This window comes from Rhinolophus sinicus, chromosome 5 (genome assembly GCF_057876585.1).
Source record: "Rhinolophus sinicus isolate RSI-liver-muscle chromosome 5, RSI-T2T, whole genome shotgun sequence".
NCBI lineage: Eukaryota > Metazoa > Chordata > Mammalia > Chiroptera > Rhinolophidae > Rhinolophus > Rhinolophus sinicus.
The window spans coordinates 5,791,654-5,814,961 of NC_142505.1; the positions used below are offsets into that span (position 1 = coordinate 5,791,654).

The following is a 23,308-nucleotide window of genomic DNA, read 5'->3' on the forward strand; positions in this document are numbered from 1 at the left end:
TGAGGCGAAGCCTCAGTTTCCTCAGCTGTCAGGAGAGGGGATGGAACTGCTCTTCCAGAGAACATGGATCAGGGACCCCTGTGTCCTCTGCGCACACCTGGAGCTCTGGCTGAAGGAGGCTGGGTGGGCAGCAGGAGTCCCTCAAGACCTCAGGGGCCTGGACTCCGCCATCAGCCCCGTGTCCTCCTGCTGCTCTGCCTCTAGGGCCCCACGACACATGCTAAAGGAGGCAGCTCATCTCTGGCTCTGGCCCCAGAAAGGAGAGAAGAGAGGGCAGACGAGCCTGGCTTCCTCTGGGCTGGAGCCACTGGCTGCTCTGGCCTGGACCTCAGGGTATTCAGGCCCTGGTGAGGTGGAAGAGGAGGGGCTGAGGGGAGATCTGGGCTGCCAGGCTACCAGCCTCTTGGTGGCTCCATCTCCAGAGGGCAGAGACAAGCCAAGAGCCCAAAACCAAAACCCTTGCCTCCCCTCCCTTCCAGACTGTCACATCTCTGCCCGCCTTGTGTTGGTGCCAAGCACCAGACAGGTGCCAAGGGTACGGGCCCTCCCCGTGTCTGTCCTCCAAGATGGGCGATGAAGACACAACGCCCCATGGAAGTGCATCCCACGGGCTCCTCACAACCATCCTATAAGATCAAGTACTTGGTCCCATTTCTTAGGTTTGGAAGCCAAGGCCGAGGGAGCTGAAGGCAGCTGCCCAAGGTCACAACCTGGTGAGAGGCAAATGCCAGGATCTGCACCCAGGCTGGTGTGGCTCCAACATCCGAGCTCAATGTCCAAGGTGCCATGGAACCGGTGATGGCAGGCTGGAAACCCTACCCTGCCAGTCTACTTGGCCTGGACCCCTTTCCCAAGGGAGTCAAGCCTCACAGTTTTCTGGGAAGGAAGTTGTCTCCAAGGATGGCTCCTGCTTTCGTGACCCCAGCTGCCTCTTCACTGTCACTTCCCATCATTACGCTCTGCTGGGGTGCCACAGCCACATGCTTGCAAAGCCTCCCCTCAGTGATGGGCCTGAGGCCGGGAGGGCGAGAGCAGCAGGGAAGCCAGCACTGGCTGAACTGTGGCCCAGGCTGGGGGCAAGGGGTCACCAGGATGCTAGGTCAGGGAAGATGCCACTGAAGGCAGCAAGAGCCGAAGGGCACAGGCAGGAGAGAAAGGGCAATGCTAGTAAGGACCTTGGCAGGCAAAGGTCTAAGAGCACAGGGGGCTCAGAAAGCTGGGACCCTCGCTCTGGCTCCATCCCCCCCACCACCCTCTAGGTTCCTTCTGGAACAGCCATGAGGTGGAGTCCCTGGCTCCTCCTCAAAGAAAACCAGGGACAGTTTGGGGTCCATGCAGCTGGGGTTGGGCAAGGAGCAAGATACCAGGGCTCTGGGAGCTGCAGTGTGGCCTCCGCTAAGGCAAAAGTGACCCCCAGCTCAGCAGGGGAGTCACTCAGGCCTGGTATGACCCCAGCAATACAGACTCCCCAAAGGCAGGGACCTAATTTCCCGTCTCCACTTGGCCACCTCCCATCACGGGACCTGAGGTGGCCACTTCTGCCTGGGGAGTGGCACTCAGATGCCAGCTACACCTGGCTGACTGGGAGTAAAATGAAGCTGCCACCTTGCTCTGGTCCTGGCACCAGAAGTGCCAGCTTCCCGTAAGGAAAGGAGCTATGCAAGGTCCCACAAGACACAACCCCAGAAGCCAGATCCTGGCTCCAGCAGAGAATGCTGCCCACCGACCACACTGCCCTGGCCACTGCACCAGGTCAGGCCCTTGAAAGTGCTGCGGGGCTGAGGGGGTGGAGCACGGGGGGGTCTAGCGGAATGAGCCAGCCTGGCCTGCCATGCTCCTCAGGACCCACCCTGATGCAGGCTCGTACCAGCACCTGCCAACCTGTAGACTTCCCGTCACTGTGGACAGAAGGGCTGGGCCTTCAGGCCTCCTGGCGGCAGCGAGTCTGCAGAGCAGAGCTGGGGCGGAGGTCACACCCTGGGGCCCTGTCTCAGCTTCTCACTCTCCCCAGCCCCAACCAAGGACAGACGGCTTGGCTGAAACCCCAAGACCGACTTGGAAGGGATGTCTTAGCTAAACCTATGGGAATAAAAAGTAAACACAGGCCCTTCTGAACCCTCACTGGCTCAAGCCCTGTTAAATGAATGTGGATACGTGACCCCAAACTGCGCAGCAAGGACTCTCAGCCCCATCCCCTCCAGGAAGCAGGCAACCCCCCCACCCCCACCCCCACCCCCTGCAGCTGAAGTGCAGATGAGGTAGGTTCCTGTGCTCAGGCCCAGTCAGGGAAGTGTGGACGCGTGGGGCAGGGGAGGGCTGTCAACCCTCGGGAGCAAGCGCTCAGTGCCAAGTCCTCGCCATCCAAGGCCGGGAGCACCCATGTGCCTTCCTCCACGCGGCTCTCCCATGCCACACTGCTGAGGCAGAAGGAAGCCATCACCCCCAGCACTGCCTGCAGTCGACAGGGACAGAGGACCCACAAATCACAGCAACGAAACATTAGGTCACCACTTGTCGGCCTCTTGAGCTTTATTGGCCATAGCGCCCAACATCCCCAGGGCAGCTCCACCCACAGAGACGCTGAGCATCCTGCCGTGGCCACGCTGATGTGATGGCGCCAGACTGGGAACCTGGGTCTGCTCAGCCCCTGAGCCAGATGGCATATGCCCTTGCTCTCTGCTCCCCCAAGGAAGGGCAGCCTGCCCTTGTTTCTGCCCCTAGGTCTCCTAAAAATGTAGAGCACGGGGATCCCAGAGCCATAGGAAATGCCACAAGCATCTGGGATTTTGGAAGGCACCATCCACTGCCCTCCAAGTAGCATTCCAGGAAGAAGGGTCAACCAGGCACTCTGGCAGGCTGGGGCCCTGGCCAGGCGTGTGCAGGGCAGCCATGCTGTGGCCCAGACCTCCGGATATGCAGGAACCGGGGCCTAAGGGGACAGGACAAGGGGCCAGTCATTGCCTGGGCCCCAAGGACTCAGCAGGAAGTGAGAACAGCTGGAGCTGTGAGTGCCTGAGTGGAAGGACCAGTGTGGCTCTAGGGGCGACAGGGACGGTAGCATCTCACCTCCCACAGAAGTCCTTGCGCACAGCCACAAGATCGAGTGACAGGTCAGGCCGGCTCTGAAGCCAGCCACCAACGAGCTCCGGGTGTCTCGGGTCCACTTCTAAGAAGATGCTTCTATACATGGGAGAGAAATGGGTCAGCTCAACTGGGCAGGGCTAGGACCTGCACTCTGGGGTTGCCTGGGCTGGAAGGGGTGGGGGCAGAATGACTGCCAGGGCAGGCCCAGTACACAGGAGGGGATGAGGCTGCTGGGGATAGAACCAGGAGACCCACCCCATCCATACCCAGAGTCCTTTAGCAGCCGAGGGGCCAGTGTCAAGATGTGTGTAATGATGTCCATACCCTTCTCCCCGCCGTCCAGCGCTGCCAGATCTTCGTAGCTGAAGGGGAAGCAGTGGGAGGTGAGAGCCTGGGATATGGGGGTGTCTGAAAGTGTGGAAAACCTGAGCAGGGCCTCCATGGAGGGGGCCCCGTGGGACTTACACTCTGGGCTGAGAGGAAAGTCTGAGGACCCAGAGGAGGAGGCCCCCAAATGAGAGCAGCTCTGACTCCCCTCCCTACTAGATAGAGGCAGCACGCACCCGGCAGTGCCACGTGTGCTCAGTGGATCCCACTGACTGCCAGCCTCCAGGTCATGCGTGTCCCCACAAGGCTGTTTCCATTCTTCATCTGGGGAGGCCTGGAGTTGGCTCTGACCACCCTTGAGAGCCCAGAAAGGCAGAGCCAGTACCCTGACCCACACTACCACTGCCTCGTCTGCGGGCTCTCGGGCTACCCCTAGTTCTCAGCCCATCTGAGAGCAGGGTGGCTCACTGCAAAGCCTGGCGTAGCGTCTTAAGCGTTGCGTAAGCCCCCACCTGACCTTGGACAAGGCAGCTTCCCTCTCTGGGCCTCGGCCTTCTGTAAAATGACACAGCCATCAAATCACCTACGTATTCTGCACTGCATCTGATATTTCAGTCATCGCTGAGTCCTCCCAAGGCCCTGCAAAGCTCTACCACTCCCCCTTCAGAGGCAGGAAACCAAGGCTCAGAACGGTTCAGTGGTCGTCTTAAGTGGGAAGGCAATGGCTGAACTCAAGCAGGTCTGTGGGCTCTCGAGTGAGCTTCTCTTTCAACACCACTGCTGTCTCCCCCTCCTCCCACCCTCCCCCTCCCTCCAGACGCTGTGGTCCTCCGGGCAGACCCATCCCCCCAGGCCTTCTCAGGCCAGGCCTCCCTGTCCCACCCACCCTGCACCTGAGGATCTCAGGAGCCAGCTGCTCCATGTCCTGGTGGAAGACATATGGAGGGTTGCTGACGACCAGGTCCATGGGGCCCCAGGATAGAAGGTGTGCCCAGCTGCCCTCTGTGGTCAAAGGGAACACACAGCAGAGAATGGGAGGTGAAAGGTGGTGGCTCCACCCACCAGCATGTCCCTTGGGTAGTCCCTCTCCCCAAGCCATCCTTGGGCCTCTCTGGACCTGATAAGCCGGACTTGAAGGTTAGTGCCCAGGGTCGCCAGCCAGCAGCCTGGCCAGGAGTGTTTGTGCTCTGACATGGCAGCTCTTCATCTAGAATGTCCTTGCCCTTCCTGCTTCCTGTCACAAACCTCCTGAGTAAGCAAAAGTTAGCTTAGGTGCCACCTTCAGGAAGCCCTCTCTGATTGCTTGGGCAAAGAAAGAGCCTCTGTCCTCGGCAGCCCCACGGGCCTTGCCACACTCTGCCTCACAGCCAACATGGACTGAGTGTATGGAGGGCAGGCCTGGTCTCAGTCGATTCCTAGTGGCCCTGTTTATAGGTGCCACCCTGCATGGAGGGGGTACAGAAGGCTCAAGGCTCCTACAGGTCCTTAGGTGATAGAGACAGAACTGGAGCCAGAACCCTGAGAAGACTGTAAAGGCTGTGGCCAAGCCATGCCGTGCCTGAGCCAGGCAGGGAGAGAGGGGCACTCAAGTATTTTGGTCCTAAGGGCTTTCTCTTGAGCTTCTGCTTATCTCTTGACAAAAAGTAAGCCATAGATAATTCATTAGTTATGGCGGATTTGGAAGATAAGAAAGACCCTGTGTCAGGTCAACACAGGAGGCAATGGGGACTTGCCTGTCCTCAGCAGGGATTGAGCTGAGATGCCCCTTGTGTGCGTGTGCGTGTGTGAAGCTCTCCCTCCAGCTCTGCAGAGTGCCTCATCCACCCAGCAGCACCTGTCCCCAGGCTCCCCGCCCCAGGGAAGACGGATGGGGAAGGTACCTAAGGTCACATCGAAGGGGACGATCCAAATCCTGTCCTGCAACCGAAGCCTGGAGAGATGGGAAGGTAGGGTGAGCATGGGCGCAGACTTCTACCCTGGGCTGCGAGGACTAAGACAATAAACGCCTCATGGACCCAAGATACCTGGTGCCCACCACCCATTCCTAACCTGCGGGAGCCACGCCAGGCCGCCCCAGTGCCTCCCAGTCCTTGGGAGTGGACATCAGTGGGGTTGGTACTAGGCAGGGGCTGAGGTCAGGCCCCAAGTCCAACTCCCTGCCCCCGGACCCTCTGATCCCCCAGCCCACCTACCTCTGAGCATTCTCGCGGGTCAGGCAGATGGAGGCTTCTCCCTTATCCACCGCAATGACTTGACTCTGCCCCAAGAATGAATGAAGGGTAGTGGCAGGCAGGGTGCTGCGAGAGGCCTGGCCCAGGGACCAGACCCCTCCAACCCCGCCAAAAGAGGAGGGAAATAGCCACAGTGTTCACCTCTCTTCAGCCAGGATCTGGCCAGACAGAGGGATGGGCGTTAGAGGTTATGGACACAGTGGGCTGGGGCAGTACTGTCCTCCTGCGTCTGGTCACTTCCCATCCAGTGCTTCCAGTAGAGATGGGTAGGACAGGGACAGTGAGTACCCAGGGCGGGGTGGAGGGGTGCAGAGGGGACTTACCTGGGGGAGTTGGCTCAGCAGGCTAAGGGAGATGGCTCCCGATCCACAGCCCACCTCTAGGATGAGGGGGCCACCTTGGGCTCCCACTGCACGGGGCCTCTGGGCCACCTCCTCCAGCACCCATTCAACCAGCTCCTGCAAGACAGAGAGTTGGTGCCGACCTGGCCCTAGGGCTGTTGGCACAGAGACCCAGCGTAGTTAGCCCCTGTGGGAATGCAGAAGTGGGGATGGCTGCAGCCAGACTAAACTTCATGTCAGCTGGGGCCATGGGTAGGTCACTCTGCCTCCCCATGCCTCCATGTCCCCATCTGGAGACTTGAGCACGCTGAGGATAACCCACCTCGTCAGGGTGTGGTGGGGAGGAAACAACCACATTTGTGAAGTCCGTGGTCAGCATTCAATAAACGCCAGCTAAGCCCTTCAGAGACCCTCTGTTCTGTACTAACGTCAGTGCTAAGAGCCAGACCTGATGGGCCCAGGTCACTCCCTCTGTGCTTGGTCCTACTCCCAGAGCTTTCCCTGCATTAATCTGTTGAGTCCTCACAACTGGCCCAAGGGTCAAGGCCCCACCTGGAGCCTGGAACGCAGCTCATAGTGGCCAATTATCAGGGGCTGGGTATCCCCAGCTTCCTCAGACAGCTGAGCTTAGGAGGCACCCAGGGAGGCTGTTGGGGTGAGTCCTGCCTGAGCCCCATACTGAAGGGGGCTGTGGCAAACACAGGGCATGGGGTAGATAGGCCTGGCATGGTGGGAGGTGCCCGACTACACTGTACCCACCTTGGCAGCAGGGGCACACTTTCAGGTACTGTCACTTTAGAAGCAACAGGGCTTCGAGTCACCTTGCAGAGACTGCATGGAAGCCAGTGTAGGGTGGAGCTGAGGATGGAGGCTGCTGCTGCCCAATGGCCAAGTGTTTCTAACCAGCAGTAGAGTTGGGGGCCCAAGTAGCCAGGCACAGAGCAGAGAAAGGGCAGTAGCCCATTCTTAAAGACACCCCTTGGGATGAGGGCAGGAGAGCCCCCCCCCGAGGCTCGGGACTCCTGGGGTCCCAGGCAGGGCTGGCTCAGGGAGTAGGGGAAGGGGTTGACAAGTGGGTGCTTCCCTCATCTGAAAAGAGGTCCACCTCCTCCAGGCAGATTTCTTCAACCCCTGCCAGGCTCTCTCTCCTATGGCTTTTCTCACCAGGAATCTGGGGTCCGCCTCTCCCACCAGACTGAAGGTCCATGACGGGAAGACGAGAGACTAACTCATCACGGTGTGTCCCACGTAGGCAGGGCTTACCCCACAGACGAGCCTCTTGGCCATTTCCCACGTGTTGGGCAAGCTCTCAGTGGCCAAGGGAAGCTACCCTCTGAGTCTCAGGTCCCAGGTGGCCCCAAACCTCCAATGTCAATAGTCAGGTCCCCATGGAGCAGAGGGTTCCAGACGGCTCAACTCACTTTCCACATAAGCTCCTCAGTGCTAAGTCCCAAAAAGCACTTCACTCTGCCAGGCACCCCAACCCCGGGAGCAAAGCTCACCTGTCCCCAACATAGCAAGTCGTAGGCAGGTAGAACTTGACCAGTGGGTCCACACTTTCCTGTTCCAAGCCCTTTCCACACCAAACAAGTTACTGCCCGTGGGTGAGACAGCCTGGCTCCAGCCAGAGAGGACTGCCCTCACTCACTCCCAGACCAAGCCCTACCGAGACGGGGTGCTGGCAGCAAGCTAGGCCCCAGCACTGGCACTGGCACGAGCGAGCAGTCTAGGCTGCGGCTGAGAGCCTGTGGTCTCAGTAGCGAGGCCACATACTGAGCGGCCGGGAGGATGGCTAAGACTGGTCAGGGGTGTGAGCTGCTCTTGGTTTCCTGGCCACAGACAGACCTACCCTGGCTGGAGAATGACCCCTCAGCCAACCACACTGGCCAGCCACCAGGCAGACACCCCCAACCGCAGAGACACACGCCACAGATGTGAATGGCCAGCCTGGGCAGAGTGTGAGGCTGAGACTGGGCCCCCACTGCCCCCAGTGCCCCTGGCCTCTCTCTTACACTCCAGACCACAGCAGGATTATCTTGGCTCTGGGTGGGAGAGGAAGGGGTGCAGATCACCCCCCAAGAAGTCCAGAAACTCCGTCTTCCCACCCAGTGAAGAGCCTCCCACAGCACAATGCTGGTGGCTCCTTGGGGGAGGTTGAAAGCTGAGCCGGTCACAGGCCCGGGGCACCTTTTCCAGGTGAACAAGGGAAGAATCCAAGAACACAGTCGGGTGGGGGCAGAAGGGCACATGGAAAGGAGGCAGGGAGCAGGCAGCTGTCAGCTCTGCCTGGAGCCACAGCCTCCACACCCCCTCAAGGGGTTGGCCCAAGGCCTCAGCAGGACCTGCGTGCCACAAGCACCCTCTGTTGGGATCACGTCCCAGGTGGGGCAGCCCCAAGATGGTGGCACTGCCTCCCTCAAGTCAATCAGACAAGGCACAGAGCTTCACCCACCAGGCTGGGGGAACGGCTCCCACTCATGGTCTTGGCTTTCCCACTGTGTACACTGTCAGCCAGGCCTGAGCTGCCTTTCCACCCCCAGGGAAAACCCAATTCATCAGGCCACACACCTACCACCTTGTGTTTCAGACTTCTGCACCCATTATCAGAAACAGCCTTTCAATGGATGGAGCACACACAAGCACCACAATCCTTCCCCTGCACCCATTCTCCCCACACCCTGCCACAGGCCACGTCCTCTCAAGTTCTTGGTAAGGCACCCCCAGTGGGGCTCCACACTGGGGTGAACCTGGCAAGTTCTGAGAAATGTCTGTACAGTGAGGCGAGGACCCGGCCTCCCAACCGCAGCCCCCCCCACCCCGCCCCCGACAGCAGAGCTGCTCTCCTGGCCCAGACCCAGTCAGGAAAGGGGAGGGGGACCACATGGGAGCCAGAAGTCTACACTCAGAATCCTGGAACACATGGCTGGTGCCTGGTCAACTCTAAGGGGACTCAAAGGTCATCATGGTAGCTGACCCTTGGCAGCCTCGGGGGAGTGACCTCCTGGCCAGAGGTCATATGCTTGGGGGAGCCACAGGGTGGCCTCCCAAAAGCCTGCGGGTGGCAGGCCACATCCTATTCTGGGTCTCAGCTCCCCTTCCCAGCTCAGCCAATACCAGATGAAGCAGCCCCATGTGACACAGGGCGCCCTGACCCCGGAGTCAGGATGTCCCAGTGCTGCCCCCATGACCCGCTGTGTGACTTCAGCAAGGTCTCAGACTTCCTACTATCCCTGCCCTGACACTGGATAGTGAGGTGAGGACCTGGTCTCCCCCACCGCATGATGTGGGGGTGAGTAGGGTGGGAAGGGGCTCTGGGTCCTGGCTGGGGCGCACAGAAGAGGCCTAATCTTTCCCAGGAATGTTTGTGTGCCGGATGCCTTTCTAGAAACATCCCTTCTCAGAACCTGGTGCCCTCCGGCTTGTCCACTGGCCCCACCCAACCTCATACGCCTGCTCTGATCTGGCTCCCAGCTCTGCCACCTACAAGGTCAAAGGGAAGCCCAGGAAAGGCCATAGAAAGCATCTCTCCCAGGATCAGGGTGCCTTGCCAAGGGATAGCATGCCCGGGCCACATACTCCCTCTTCCTAGTCATTTGAGGGACAGAAGTGATTACCTGACCAGATAGATCTAAAAGGACCACCAAGTCACAGATTCCCTGGTCTGTGGAATCCCAACCCTCTCACCATCTGGGCCCAGAGGGAGCAGTGACCTGCCCAAGGTCACATGGCTGTACCAGGCCTCGAGATGGCCAGCTGGAGCCCTCTCCACTTTCCTATGCCTCCTGAGGAGGAGGGCAGTTTTTTCACATGGGTTGGGTAGGCCATGAGCCCAAAGGACAACTCCTATGAAAATGACAGAACAGGCTCAGCTCTTGATGGTAACGCTGGTTGGGGCACCCTGAACCACTGCCAACCCTGGGGACTGGGGCAGTGGCCTGGGATTTGAAGACAGTCAAGGAAGCCAGCAGGAGACCTGCCCTCTTCGCCCCACCTACCCAGCCAGCCAAGAGACAACCAGTTTGGAAGGGCAGTCTCTAAGGACAGCAGCCGTGGGGCCCCAGCGCCCCCTGGAGGAAGTCTGGTGCCCTGAACCCCCATCCTTATTCCCATTCTGCTCTGTCATGGTAGCACACCTACCTCTGTTTCCGGCCGAGGGATGAACACTGGGGGTGCCATCTTCAGACTGAGCCCCCGAAAGTCCCACTCACCAAGGATGTACTGCACAGGCATCCTGCAGAGGGCGTGGCTAGGTCATCCTCAGTGCCTGAGCCTGGACCAAGAGGACCATGCCTGGGCTGAGGGACAACACGTGTGGCCGAAAGGGTAAGGTAGGGTCATGTCTCCTAAGCTTGGGAATCCTAGCCAAGGCCTTCTGTCCCTCCCTTCTTCCTGTGTATTACCCTGACCTCAGCACTTCCCCCTCCCAACACCTTCCTGTCTTTCTACACCTACTTTCCTCCCCCCGACCATAAACTTAGCGGGCTGTAGGCAGCTGGATCCCTGCTCCCCACACAGAGCCCTCAGGTCTGGCCCAGGGGTGCTTGCTCACCTTTGCAATCGGCAGCTACTCAGTTCCTGGATACACTGTAGCTGCCAAGGGGTCAGGGGCTGGGTCCAGAGTACTGGTCTCAGACTCTGAAACTGTTCCACAGAGAATGTAAGTGGCTGACTCCCCTTACCAGGGGTGCTGACCAAGGTTTCTTATGTGGACAATGCCTGTGGGCCCAACACTGGTCACTTTGGTCATCCCTGAACCCCTAGTGCCTGGCACACACCGTCACAGTTTTTGGATGAATGAATAAGTATCTGCCTAAGGCATTCCTTCAGAAAAACCCCAGCATTCTCAGTGGAGTGGAAAAGCCTGGAAGTCTTCCCCAAGGTCCTCCCGCCCACCTCTCCCTGCCCTCTTGATAATATTGCACTTAACTGTTTTGGCTCCAAGGACATGAGCCACGATGTACTCACTGGATTCCTGGGCCTCGGGGATGCCCTCCTTCTCAAAGATTGCCGTCCAGTGACTGACAAGCTCTGTGGCATTCAACAACCCAGGCACAGGCCGATGGGGTCGCCATGAGCTGTAGGCCGAGCCCCAAGCGCCCCCCCTCCTCCCCGGGCCAGACAGGAAGGCCCGCAGCATTCTCCCCCAACACTCCATGTCTCAAAGGAAGGTTTCCTTGAGTACTCCCAGGTCCCCAAGTCTTCCTTGGGATGCTGGCTGCTGAGGATGGTCACTGGCCCCGGCTGGGTGAAGATGGAGAGGTCAGAGGCTCTGGCTCCTCAAAGTGGCTCTGGTCCTGGCAAAGGGAAGGAGAACCAGGAGAGCAGCTGAGCCTTGTGTGACTCACTCCCTTCTGACCTGCTGCCTGAGAGAGGGCATGCTGTCATGCAGGGTGTCATGTGGGGTCTCTGGTCCCGCTCCCCACATAAGAACGCAGGATATGACTAGGCAAAAAGGAACACCCACGGAGCCATAGGTAGGGGAGTCAGACCACTATATTCTCACTGGCGGCCGGGCAAGACACACGAAGTAGGATCCACACGATCCGCACTCCGCCGTCCACTTCTCTGCCTGCCAACCAATCCCTTGCTAACTGCAATCCGCGCTTGCTAGCTCAGCCACAGCACTTATATCAGTGGCCAATAGCTAACTGGTTACAGCTGATGGCCAATTAGTCACAACTGATGGCCATCTACTATCCGAGCCTACACCTTTCCACATGCAGCCGAGAGCTTGGAAACTGCTCTCTAGTACTCTGTCCCCACACATACTCTTGCTGTCACTTCCTCGACTCCATTTTAGATGCTCACCCACCTATTCGATTCTCATGGTCTTGGCCAGTGATGGTTTCTTCATGCTTTTGGCTGAAGTGGGCTGAACCCATATTTCAGTCCCTGCTAATAAATGGGCAAATGGGCTGCTGGTGAGTCAGGGCCCAGGCTTGGACAGATCTGTTTGACCCACAGTGTGTGTGACCTTGGGAAAGTCATTATCTCTGAGTTTCAGTTTCCTTGTCCATAAAATGCAGAGAAAACACCAACTTCATGACAAGTGGTGCATTAGTCAATGAATGTCAAGGGTCCGAGAGCCAAGTCAACAGACAGGAGGGACTCAAGTGTTATATGCTCTTAGCTAATATTACAAAGGGGAAAGAACCTGCTCTGCTTGGGGGTTTTGCTTTTGATATTTTGCTCCTACTGTCATTGATTTGCATGCTGAAGCACCGCCCCCCGACCCCCAGTTTAACCCAAAATCCCATTTGTTAGAATAAATTGCCAGCTTAAAAATTAACAATTTTTGTTAATTTTATATTTGTTACCATCAACAAGTTTAACTGAAGGTGTAAAATCAGTGGTCCCCTTTAATTTCACACAGACCAAAGCCCAAACAAGCATTTATTGAGCACTTACTAGGTGTCACATCATCCGACAAGCAGGGAGGAAAAGGAGGCTTGCCCGGAGTCACCCAGCTAGGAACTATCCCAGGCAAGTCACAAACCCAGGCCCTCCGGACTCCAGAGGAGGCTCTGTCCACCTCAGCGAAGCCCTTGGAGAAGCACAGGCCTGAAGTTAGGGGAGCAGCTTCCCCTCTCAGTCCAGCACGACAACGTTAATGACCCAGGTGAGGTCGCCTCTCCGCAAGTCTATTTCCCCATATGCACAACGGGGAGTGGGAGGGGGTCTCGAAGGTGTAACGATCCAGGAGACCCCGTCCCCGATCCCCACCTCTAGCTCATACCTGCCTAGGGAGAGCTACCCGATCCGCCCACCGGCCCGGACAAACAGCACCCGGCGCGGCTCCCGGACATGTGCAGCCCGCAGTGAGCTCCCTCGAACGCCCTGCTTCCGGGGTTGGCGCAGCTGAGAAAGGGCTCGGGCGGACCCCATTACCCAGCTCCAGGGTTCCTAGAGCCACTGGGTTTCTGTAGGGGAGGCTGTGAACGCCACGCCCACTAGTCCCGCAGGCCCACCGGCGAGAAAGTGCGTGACTGTGAAGGTTTGCTCCCTGGGGGCCCAGACCTATCAGTCTTCCTGACGGTCACGGCAGAAATACGACTCCAGCCCGCGGTGACTGCTCCCAGCTGGTGTTTGGATATCTGACCCCGGCGGTGTGCAGCCAGCCCGAAAGGAGGCCTGTCACCAGCCGGCCAAGGTTTCGAGAATGGACGCGTTGTCCAGGGGCGTGGTCTAGCAGAGCCTGTGGGCGGGTAGAACTGCGTGTGGGCGGGTCCCAGTGTTGGGGCGGATACCAATTTGTGGGGCGGGACCCAGTGTCCAGGGCCTGGCCGAGGGAGTGGCCCGAGCAGCGCGAGAGGGCTAGGTGGAGACTGGACCCCGGGGCGGCTCTAGCCCCTCGCTCCCGCTTTAGAGTTTGGAGCAGGGAGCTCGAAACCGGACGCTGGAGATCAGGATTTGAATCCTGACTCCGTTCCCAACTGTCGTGAGGCTTTGTCCAGATGCCCCGGCCCTCAGTGAACCTCAGCTGCTCCTTCTATAAAATTCATGGCAGTGTCCGCAAACTGTAGCCTGCCAACTCCCCCCTCCCCCCACCAGAATCGCTTGTTAACTAGATCACTGTTTACCAAGCTACTATTAAACATGCAGTTTACGGTCCCAGACCCGGGGAGCCGCGGGGAACAGTATTTGTAACAAGCTACTTCAGTGATCCCCATAAACCCTTTGAAAACCTGAGGATTACAAGGTATCTGAAGCTGATCGCGCCCTGGATGGAGGCTATTGTGAGAGGTATATATAGGCTTGCCTGAGTCGGGGTGTCCAATAATACCACTCCCAAGAAAAATAACATCCTGCTCCCAACTTCTCTGGAGATGCCCCATTTCTAGCACGGGGTGGGTGTCGATTACCAAGAGCCCTCACACCAGAGCCCATCTGAGCAGGAAGCCGAGCAGGGTGGGCGAGCATCTTGCTCTAGGTCACAGAGCCAGTAGAGGAGGGTCCAGCCAGAATTCAACGCAGGCCCGAGAATTCCCAATCCAGTGCTCTCCCCAAGCCTCCTGCGTCCGTCTATGTTATAGGAGCCCGAATCTATCCTGGCAGAGGTGGAGCCCGGGCTGGCCCAGGAAGGGTCTGGCCACCCACGGTGACCGAGTGACTCCGGTAAGGGCCACCGAGGGTGAGAGGTGGTCTCCAAGAACTACCACACGGCTCCCGCTGGGGGCGGAGCAAGCTCCAAGCGACAGGCGAGCGGGCCAATGCTGGGCCGACTCTAGACCTGACAACCAATCGGGGGCCGGGGACCGGGGGCGCGGAGTCGACATGGAGAAACGGCACTGAAGCGTCACTGACCGGAGAGGCTGGTCGCCTCAGCCCCACCCCCGCGGTGGGTCCCGGCCCTGCCTGTCCCCGCCAGGCTGGCAGAGCCCGCCCTCGCGGCTGCCGGCGGTGCGGTGGAGCGGACTCAACCTGCGGCTCGGAGGGTACAGGGAGCGCGGACCCGCCACCCCTCACCGGGAGCCTGGGGGTTCCCCCCGCCGTGGCCTCCTGCCGGTCGCCACCACCCCTAGCCTGTCCTGCTGAGCTTGGCGCCCCAGAGAGGATTAAGTAAGTGCTAAGGTCGCCGCTTCTGTGCACGGATGGAGGCATCACAGAGTCGCGGAGGCGGGGATGGGGTCGGGCAGGGAGGATTGAGGAACCCGGTGGAGAATGATATGCAGATTCTCGGAGGTCGCGGTGACCACCCCTTTCGCTCCTGTTTCCTTCTCTTGCCCTTTGGACCCTGAGGCAGTCCCGGACAGTGATGCGCACGGTCTCTTCTCTTTGGACACAGGAGTAAACAGAGCCCCAGAGCAAGAGTTATGTATCTGGCCCAAGGTCACTCCTGGGGTCAGTGGTGGAGCCCAGAAAGAACCTGAGACTCCTGACCTGCCCAGCTTAGCTGGAGGGAGGGGGCAAAGCGCGATGAGCCCCTCTCATCCCATGTTAGTCTGCCAGCCTTGCCCCTTCCTAGGGGACCATCACGGTGTATGCACACCTCACACATACCCATGCACCTGCACAGGGAGGCACCCCACATATACCCATGAGCTAGCACAGGGAGGTGTGTGTGCAGCCATAAGCTGTATATCCCTCCTCTCCCTAGGCCTGCCTTGCAGCTTGACTGGGACCCCTTCCCACCCTGCCTTCCTTACCTAGGACTCTCTAGCCTAGAACGCCTAAGCCACACCCTGGGCTGGGTACGTATCCCACCCTCTGCTCCCAAGGGAGGAGGGAAGAGGAAGAGAAGGCATCTCAGAGTGAAAGCTCCATCTCTGCCTCTGAAGATATGCTCCCGTTTTTCTCCTTGTTCCTGGCAGCCACTAGCTCCCCCAAAAGGCATCCAGTGACCCCAAGAGCCTGCAGAGAAGACTTGCCAGAGGACCTGATTTTAGCCTCTCCTTCCTGCCTTCTGGTCTCGCCATACCTGTCCCCAACCGCTCTCCAAGTGGGCTGGGTCCAGGGGCTTCTGTGGCTCCCCTTTCCCAAGTGGGTTGGGGGTGGCGGGGGGGCGGGGTGTGGAGAGAGATCTGACATTTGCTGGGTGCTTACTGTGCGGGGATTGCGCTGATCCAAGTCTTTTCTAGGGACCAGTTCATTCTGACAATTCAGTGACCCTATGACCCTGTGAGGGAGGTGTTCTTAATATCTGCACCTTAGACTCAGGAAAATTGAGACACAGAGAGGCAGAGTGACTTGCCTAGGGTCATTCAGTTAAGTGGCTGAGCTGGAATTCAAAGACAGGCCTGTCCAACTCTTAGGCAAGTGTTTCTTTCCAGAAAAGGAAAAAGCTGCAGTATATTTTTCTCTAAGCAGGAGGTGAGGGCGGTGGGGGCAGGGAGTGAGGAGGTGGGGAACATAGGGAGAAGGGGTGGGGTAGGGTATTACACAAGGGAGAAACTTTGTTTTCAAACCTGCCCACTACCTTTCACATCTTCCAAGTATGATCCCTGTGGTCATCTCACCCACAAAGAGGGAGCAGGGCTCCATTTTCACATTCCCAAATTCATAGGGACTGTAGATATATATAAGGCACATGTCCTGATACCCCCAAACTTGCCCTTGACCTCCAACTTTTAGTTTCCCAGTGCCTTGAGGACTTAGGAGGCCTGGGTCACATGCTCAGCCTTATATTTTTTTATCCTTTCCTTTCCAGCACCCAGAGAGGCAGGAAGCTCCCTTTATCCAAGGAGGTGGCCACTGACACGAGTAGCAGGGCCACAGGCTGGACACTCCTGATGTCAGAAGTGAGTGGGCAAGTTGACTGACCACAGGCAGTGTCTCAGCGTCAGCATGAACTCCAGGATCCCGTCTACTAGGGGCTGGTTCAGCAGCCACCCAACCACCTCTGAGCCTAACCTCGAGCCTTCCACAGATGGACCAGCCTCTGAAACCACCATCCTCAGCCCAGAAGCCACCAGTTTTAACGCCACCAGAATCCCCGACGTGGCTGGTAGCACAGCCGGCGTGGGCACCATGCTTCTGTCCTTTGGGATCATCACAGTGATTGGCCTGGCGGTGGCCATGGTGAGAGCTGGGACAGGCTGGGGCCGCCCAGATGGCCCTCAGTTGCAGGAGAGTGGTCAGTGTTTAGACTTTAGAGAGTCTAATCCAGGGGTGTCCAAACTTTGTTCAACGGTTTTCACCAAGGGCCATATGCGGTGAAATATACAAACAGCTGGGCCACTCACTCGAGGTGAAGTAGGTATTGCCTCACCTGGTTTATTTAAGTAAACTACATATATTTTTGGAATTTGCTGCGGGCCAATAAAAAATGGATCGCGGGCTGCAGTTGGCCCACGGGCCACAGTTTGGACACCCCTGATCTAATCAAAGATAGTCGTCTGTTAATGATAATGCAATCATCCCCTTCCCCAGGGATTTGTCCACTGGGGCCCAGAGACCAAGGAGGCTGTGTCCAATTGGAAGAACCAGAGTAGGTTCTGAGGAATACATGGGGTTTGAAATGGGCCATGAAGGCCACACTGGAGTTGGGGAGGACAGTGTTTCAGGTGGAGTTTCCTGGTGGGCAAACGTTCGGAGGCAGGCAGGAGGCTCTGTGAACAGCACGCAGGACCATGCGGCAAGCGAGTGTGGGGTGCAATAGGATTAGAGGCAGAGGTGACTGGGATTACAGAGTCTGGGTGGGATGCTCTGAGCATGGAAGGCCGCTGGCAGTGTTCATTCATTCATTCACTTGGCAATTATTTACAGGGCACCTGCCCTAGATCCAGCCTTCAGGACCCCAGGGCCAAGGGAGACAAGGGCCTGCCCTGTGGTTATTATTGGGAGTGGGAGACACATAAAACCAAAGGTGCCCAGAGAAGCACATAGGGACTGGATTGGGAAATTGGATGGGGGCCCTTTCTAGGCTGGGTGACAGGGACAATTGAGGAGACAACATTAGAGACCTCAAGGTGGAGGCCTGGCCCCAGTGACACAAGAGATGCAGAGTTGGGCAGATATCAGGATGGAGGTATGGTGGGGAGAGGGCTGCAGGTGTCCCCTGATGGTGGATAGGATGCTTCCAGATCTGTTATCTGCCCGCTGAAGATATGGGCTCTTCCTCCAGGATGACACAGGGACACTGAATGTCACTGAGGGATCACTAGAGATTATGCAGAATGAGACCAGGAAGGGTGAGGGTACACCTTAGGTCCCCCAGCGGGCCTGGCAATGGTGGCATTCTGCCTACTGCCCCTCAAAGGCTCTGATGGCTGGCCTTAGACTCAGGAGCATATTGCTCTGACAAACAAAGCATGTTGCTCATCCAGGGCTGTGGATGGTCCATCCATGGCCTGCCTGGAGCTGCTGTTAAATCAGAGTCACCATATGGACCCCGCGGGCTCCAGATCGCTGCCAGGGAACAACTGGTGGCCAGCAAGAAGGGCCAGGATGCAACACACAGAATGAGGCAGTCTCCTGGGGAGGGGGTGAGGCAGAATGCCAGTGTTTTCCCTTGGCACCCATGCGGCAGTTAAACAGACGGAGACACCCTAAACTCAGGGCCAAGCAGGGCCTAGAATCTGCCCTTGTAACTTTCCACAAAAGGCTTATCCCAGGACCTTGGGAGGACTGCCTTATTCTTTGTTCTGGAGGAACATTCAGAGGGCCAGGGTGGATAGCCTTCCTGCCAAAAGCAGAGAGGTAGGGAGGTTGTGGGGCAAAGACTGTAGAGACAGGAAATAGCTCCTGGGTACCAGCGGGCAGGTGCAGAGATGTTCCCTGAGTGCTACTTCCTCTCCCCTCATGTCAACCCTGAGCTGGGTCATGCTGGGTACAAGGAGGAGCCAAGCAGTGCCAAGCTGTGTCCCATACAGGAGAAGCAGTGGGGGAGGGCTTCCTGGAGGCGGTGGGGCTACAGCTGCTCAGTTAGGGGTGGGCAGTTAAGATTTGGAAAGGAAGTATCTTGGGGGGGTTGCCAGTAGTTGGGGCAGAGGGAGCAGCAGGGGAAAGGCACAGAGATAAAGGTTCTGGCCTCTCTTGAAGATCTGTATCACAGGGCAAAGAGGAGGGTTTGGGACGGCTGAGCGGTGAGGGGGTACAGGGGGCTGGGGCTGGAGCCACTGGTTCAGGGCAAGCAGGTATTGGGCTAGAGACTTGGACCTCCTGTTGCATCACAACCACAGGAGAGAAAGGGGTACCACCCACACGTGGAGGGATAGGGGGAGCAAGGGACACCTCAGTTTCTTTCCAGGCTTTTGGGGTTCTCCAGAAGCAAGCAGCAGGAGGAACTCTGGGCCAGGCTGGAAATCAAACCAGATTCAAGCTATGAATGGGCTACAAAGGGTGAGGGAGCCATAGAGGGTTTGGGACAGACGAGGGATGTGGCTGTCTCCTAGGCAAAAGGTGGTGCTCCTGGCAGTCGGAAATGGCCAGTTTAGGGAAGAACAAGACGGTGGCAGAGGTCCCCGGAGTCCGTCTGGTGGTCATCCCCTTTCTCGTCCTCAGTGCTTTGTACCAGGATTTCCTACTCCAGCCCAGCGCTCTTGGGTCTTGGATGTTTTCTCAGGTTGCCTGAGCCTTTATTTTGAAGTCTGTACAGTGGGGGTTAGGACCCAGGGGCCTCCCTAGGTTCCTCCAGCATCAGAGTACTGGAGTTTAGTCTGGGCTGATGTCCAGGGGCTGAGGCCCTGTCCACTGAGAGCCACCAGCCTCCCTTGGAAACCCCAGGAACCCAGTCCAGAGCCTTGCCTACAGGCACTGCCTACCTCCTGTTCTTTTTGCCCACTCACATCTTTGGGTCTGGGGAGAGTTGAGAGGAGGCGATGTGCTGAAGTCTTCCCTCCCCTCCAGCCCTAAGGAGCCCCAGGCAGGCGCTGAGTGCCTGGAGGGTGGTCAGTATTGGCAGAGGAGGGGCCCATCTGCTCCCAGGCCAGGCCTGACTGTGGTCTTCCCAGGCTGGGCTCCTCAAGGGCAGGCCTTCTCTCCATCTCCGAGTCCACACTGTCAGCGTCTAATAAACCTCAAAGGGAGACACAAATGCAGGATGCATGTATCCGTGGGATGGGTCCTCAGCATGTCCCATGTCCCAAGGGACTGCTGGGTTAATTGGGGCCTCTTTTCCTGGCCATTTGATGTTGCTCCTTCTCTTGCAGGTTTTATACATCAGGAAGAAGAAGAGGTAACTCCCCAGCTGCCACCCAAACCTCCAGCCCATGGGTCATGCTGAGCCAGGCTCTAGGGGATATGGGTGGGAAAGGAGAACCCCCCACACCATCAGCGCCTCCTCCCTGGTCAGGAAGTCAGGGCCTCTTCTGCCCACTAAGGTTGGGGGTGGCCACTTTCTCTCAGGAAGGCTAAGCGCCCTGTCCCCCCCAGGATCTCACACACAGGGCAGGCAGGTATGACCCTGGGATTGGGGAGGGCTGAGGAGGGGAGGAGAAGGTTGGGATTACCTCCAACCAACTGCCCAGCCACCCTTGCCCTGTTGCTCCGAGGTAACTGGCACTGACTCCCCTCTCCTCGCCCCGGCCACCCAGAGGCCGTGGATCGCACAAGGCCCTGGCCTAGGCAGTCCCCATGGTCCCCACAGGTGACAGCTCTGTGGCCCATGGCCCCATATGGTCCCAGGAATGGGTAACTGTCCCTCCCAGGCCACCCACCTGAGAGGTAGAACCAGTGCCATAGGTGCAAAAATGGCTTTCATTTTATCCCAGGGGAAGTCTTAGGCCCCTAAATGTGGTTGTGTGCGGTGGCCCAGCTGGTCAGCAGGCTTGGAGGGCTGGTGGGAGGGACAGGGCCTGCCCTGCCCCCAGCAGCCTCTGCCCCCACCCCCAGGCTGGAGAAGCTACACCACCAGCTCATGCCCATGTACAGCTTCGACCCCACGGAGGAACAAGATGAACTGGAGCAGGAGCTGCTGGAGCACGGGCGGGACGCTGCCTCCGTGCAGGCAGCCAGCTCTGTGCAGGCCCTGCAAGGCAAGGTGGGTACTGATAGGGCTCCCCCAGCCCGCAGCCAGCTCACACCTCTCCTGCCCCTTCCCCCTCCTGTCCCATGCAGCTTTCCAGCACCTGCCATGTGCTCGGGTGCCAGCTGTCAGGTGTATGGGCTCTGTCAGGTTTGTTTAGAAACCGGTAGAATCCTTCCGCGGCCACCCAACGACTCACCTTTCAAGTCCAGGCCAGGGCAGCCCTAGGATCCAGCCCAGCCCGGCCCCAATAGCCTGATGGTCTTGGAAGCCCACTGGCCTCTCTGAGCCTGTCTTCTCATCTGCAATGGAAAATCCCAGTTCCTATCCTGTGAATGCCTCGTACTGGCTAGGAAAAGAAAGCACTGTTGGAAGACATTGTTGAGGGCTGAGCCCCTGAGTTCCTCTGCTCCCTGAGGGTCTGTGGTCCTGAGTGGATTGTGGTCAGGGTCTCTTGGGGCAGTGCCACCTCTGAATAGACTGATAGGTTCCTAGTATCTGACAGACCCCAGGCAGGTGGAGAACCAGCCAAACTCGCCTCCTATGTCCAAAGAGTCGGGTACATGTGTGGTCATCCTGCCAGAGCCATTGGCTGCCTGGCCACTTGCCACCAGTCCCCAAAGTCCCCAAGGGCCAGAACAGCGTGATAAGGCCTGGTCTCCCCCCGGCCCATAAAGCCCCTTTGTATCCCTCCTTCCCTTGACCCCACAGGTTGCTTTGGGGTCTGGCCTTACCAGAGGCATAATTAGGAGACTGGACTCAGGAAAAGTCCAAGCTGGGAATCCAGAGACCCCCGCTTTTGCCACCAGTCCTGTGTCACCTAGATTACAACACACTCCCCCCAGTCAGGCAATCAGGCCAAGTACCTTAGTCCACCCAGTCCATATGACTACTAACCATTTGACAGTTGTTTCCTGTTAACCCACCCCCCACCCCACCCCACCCGCGTGCTGGGGCTTGGGGGTGTGAGAAAGTCCTGCTCTGCTGGGAGAGGGTGGTGCATGCATAATTAATTCAGCCCTTGGGCGCAGAGGGCAAGTGCTGCCAGGGCAAGCTGGGGATGGCTACTGGGGGAGGAGTCATCTGAGCCAGGTCAAATTTCTAGGCTGAGCTTGCAGGAAGGACATTCCAGGCAGAAAGCACAGCCAGTGCCAAATATAAGCAGGCACCCGGAAGTGAGGGTGGAGGTGACTGGGCCAGAGAGTACATGGCCTATGGTCAAGGTCCCTGATGTCTCTGACTGTCTCTCTGCAGACGACTCTCCCCTCCCAGGGCCCCCTACAGAGGCCCAGCCGGCTGGTGTTCACTGACGTAGCCAACGCCATCCACGCGTGAGTGGCTTAGGGACAGGCCTGGATCTCCGATGAAGACACCTGCCTCCGTGCCCACAATGCTGCCTATTCTCAGGACCTGCCCTACTGAGGTCCCAGCTGTTCCAAGGACCCCCCTGCTGACTCTCCAGGCTCTAAGAGAGGCCCCTGGCCAGGCTGGGCATCTGGCCACTGATGTCCCCTGATGTAAGAGCCCTAGCGTGGAGGGCATCCCTCCTGTCAGAAAGGTTGAAAGCCACTGCTAGCTTCCTTGTGCCCTGCTGAGACCCCTCCCATCAGGGTCTGCTCCTCTAAAGTGGGGGAGACACGGGATGGGAGAGGAAGGAGTACAGGGAGGGTCGTTCCCTCTGCCAGAGAAAGACCTATCTTTGGAATCTGGAGCCTCCTCTGGGGTGGGAGAGGTAACCACCCAGGTCTCGGGGACAAGGTGTGGTGGCAGCCTGGGATGGAGCAGAAATTGCCCAGTGGGCAAGGATACCAGGAGCAGGGCTGCTCATACCCAAAGTAGATCCATGTTACCGAGTGTCTGTGAGGTCTCCCAACCACCCCTTCCTGGCAGCCAGCTGTTGGTTGGACCCAAGCTAGGATGGTAGCTGAGGCAGAAGGACAGAGGCAGCGCCCAGACCTGCTGTAAGGCCTCATGCGTGTGCATGAACGTGCCCATGCGCCGACATATGCCTGACCCAGCACAGGGGGCAGGATGCAGACCCTCTGCATTGGCTCCACCCTCAAGTCGCCCCCGACCCCAGGGTGTGTGGAGGGGCCTAGGATGGGCCATCTTTTCTGCCTTCAATATTCAATGAGGGCTGTGGTCACAGGCTGTGGGCTAATGAGGACATTCTGCCTGCTGGCAACAGGCTGGGAAACAGACCTAAGAAACCTAGTGTGGTTTTTGATCACATTGTCCACCCATCCCATGCCCCTCAGGAATTCTTCTAGCAGTCTGGGGCATCTGGCCAAGGCACTGGGCCAAGCCAGACCCCAAGAGCTGGGAACTTTTTCTGCGCTGGGCGTGCAGCGCGCACGAATATGCACAGAAGCATGCCCCTTGCCCAGCCTCGCCACCGTCACTGTCCTCTGCTGGTTGGAGGGGACGCAGGGGCGGCCTGCACAAATCTGTTGGGCAAATACCACATGTCAGCATGTGTGGGCCTAGGTGGCCCACATGGGCAAGATTCTGGATGTATTCCCTCCTCTAGATGCTATAAATACGTTATCACTTGAACCGACCGGAGGGCTGCGGGTAATTTAGGATGCACAGAAGCTGTAATTTAATTCACAGAATCTCCATGTGAGAGCATTAAAGATGTTATTAAGATGTTTACACGAAAAGAGTGTGAGCCTGGGACACTCGGGGTGCGAGCCCCAGAAAGGGTGGGATGGGGGAAGCTGTGGGAGCCTGGGACAGTCACTTGGGTCCCAGTGCTGCGCCGCAGCCCAGGTGGTTTTCCTTGATCTACCCGATGACATGCCTCTGGCCCGAAGTTCAGAGCTGCTCTTGGCCTCATGTCAACTGTGGAATGGGGTCACAATGCCTGCCATCACCTTGGGTGGAGAAGCCAAGTGAACAGGAGATTGTGGGACCAGAGG

The 23,308-nt window shown here is 58.0% G+C and overlaps 2 protein-coding genes across 11 annotated transcripts; one reads left to right on the forward strand and one right to left on the reverse strand.

The window, feature by feature from the left end:
- Window positions 1-2,504: 2,504 nt before the first annotated feature.
- Window positions 2,505-13,138, reverse strand: HEMK1 (HemK methyltransferase 1, mitochondrial release factors N(5)-glutamine). Of its 10 annotated transcripts, none has more exons than XM_088798112.1 (13): window positions 13,001-13,138; window positions 12,392-12,527; window positions 11,796-11,878; window positions 10,911-11,277; window positions 10,533-10,624; window positions 10,121-10,214; window positions 5,966-6,100; window positions 5,604-5,668; window positions 5,292-5,341; window positions 4,305-4,413; window positions 3,351-3,446; window positions 3,067-3,180; window positions 2,505-2,929 (listed from the first exon to the last, which is right to left on the reverse strand). In XM_088798112.1, the coding sequence occupies exons 4-13, from the start codon at window positions 11,136-11,138 to the stop codon at window positions 2,836-2,838; spliced, it is 1,077 nt and encodes a 358-aa protein (XP_088654238.1). In that variant the 5' UTR covers window positions 11,139-11,277; window positions 11,796-11,878; window positions 12,392-12,527; window positions 13,001-13,138; the 3' UTR covers window positions 2,505-2,835. The 10 variants fall into 10 exon arrangements, with proteins under 10 accessions (XP_088654238.1, XP_074168370.1, XP_088654241.1 ...); XM_074312269.2 differs by lacking the exon at window positions 13,001-13,138 and adding an exon at window positions 12,720-12,994 and having other exon boundaries at window positions 4,298-4,413; XM_088798115.1 differs by lacking the exon at window positions 13,001-13,138 and adding an exon at window positions 12,720-12,992 and having other exon boundaries at window positions 11,796-11,875.
- A 1,146-nt stretch (window positions 13,139-14,284) lies between these two features.
- C5H3orf18 (chromosome 5 C3orf18 homolog) lies at window positions 14,285-23,050 on the forward strand. The gene is made up of 5 exons (XM_074312273.2): window positions 14,285-14,542; window positions 16,131-16,501; window positions 19,573-19,598; window positions 20,255-20,402; window positions 21,642-23,050. Exons 2-5 carry the CDS (start codon window positions 16,268-16,270, stop codon window positions 21,720-21,722), a joined length of 489 nt encoding a protein of 162 aa, XP_074168374.1. The 5' UTR covers window positions 14,285-14,542; window positions 16,131-16,267; the 3' UTR covers window positions 21,723-23,050.
- The last annotated feature ends 258 nt before the right edge of the window (window positions 23,051-23,308 follow it).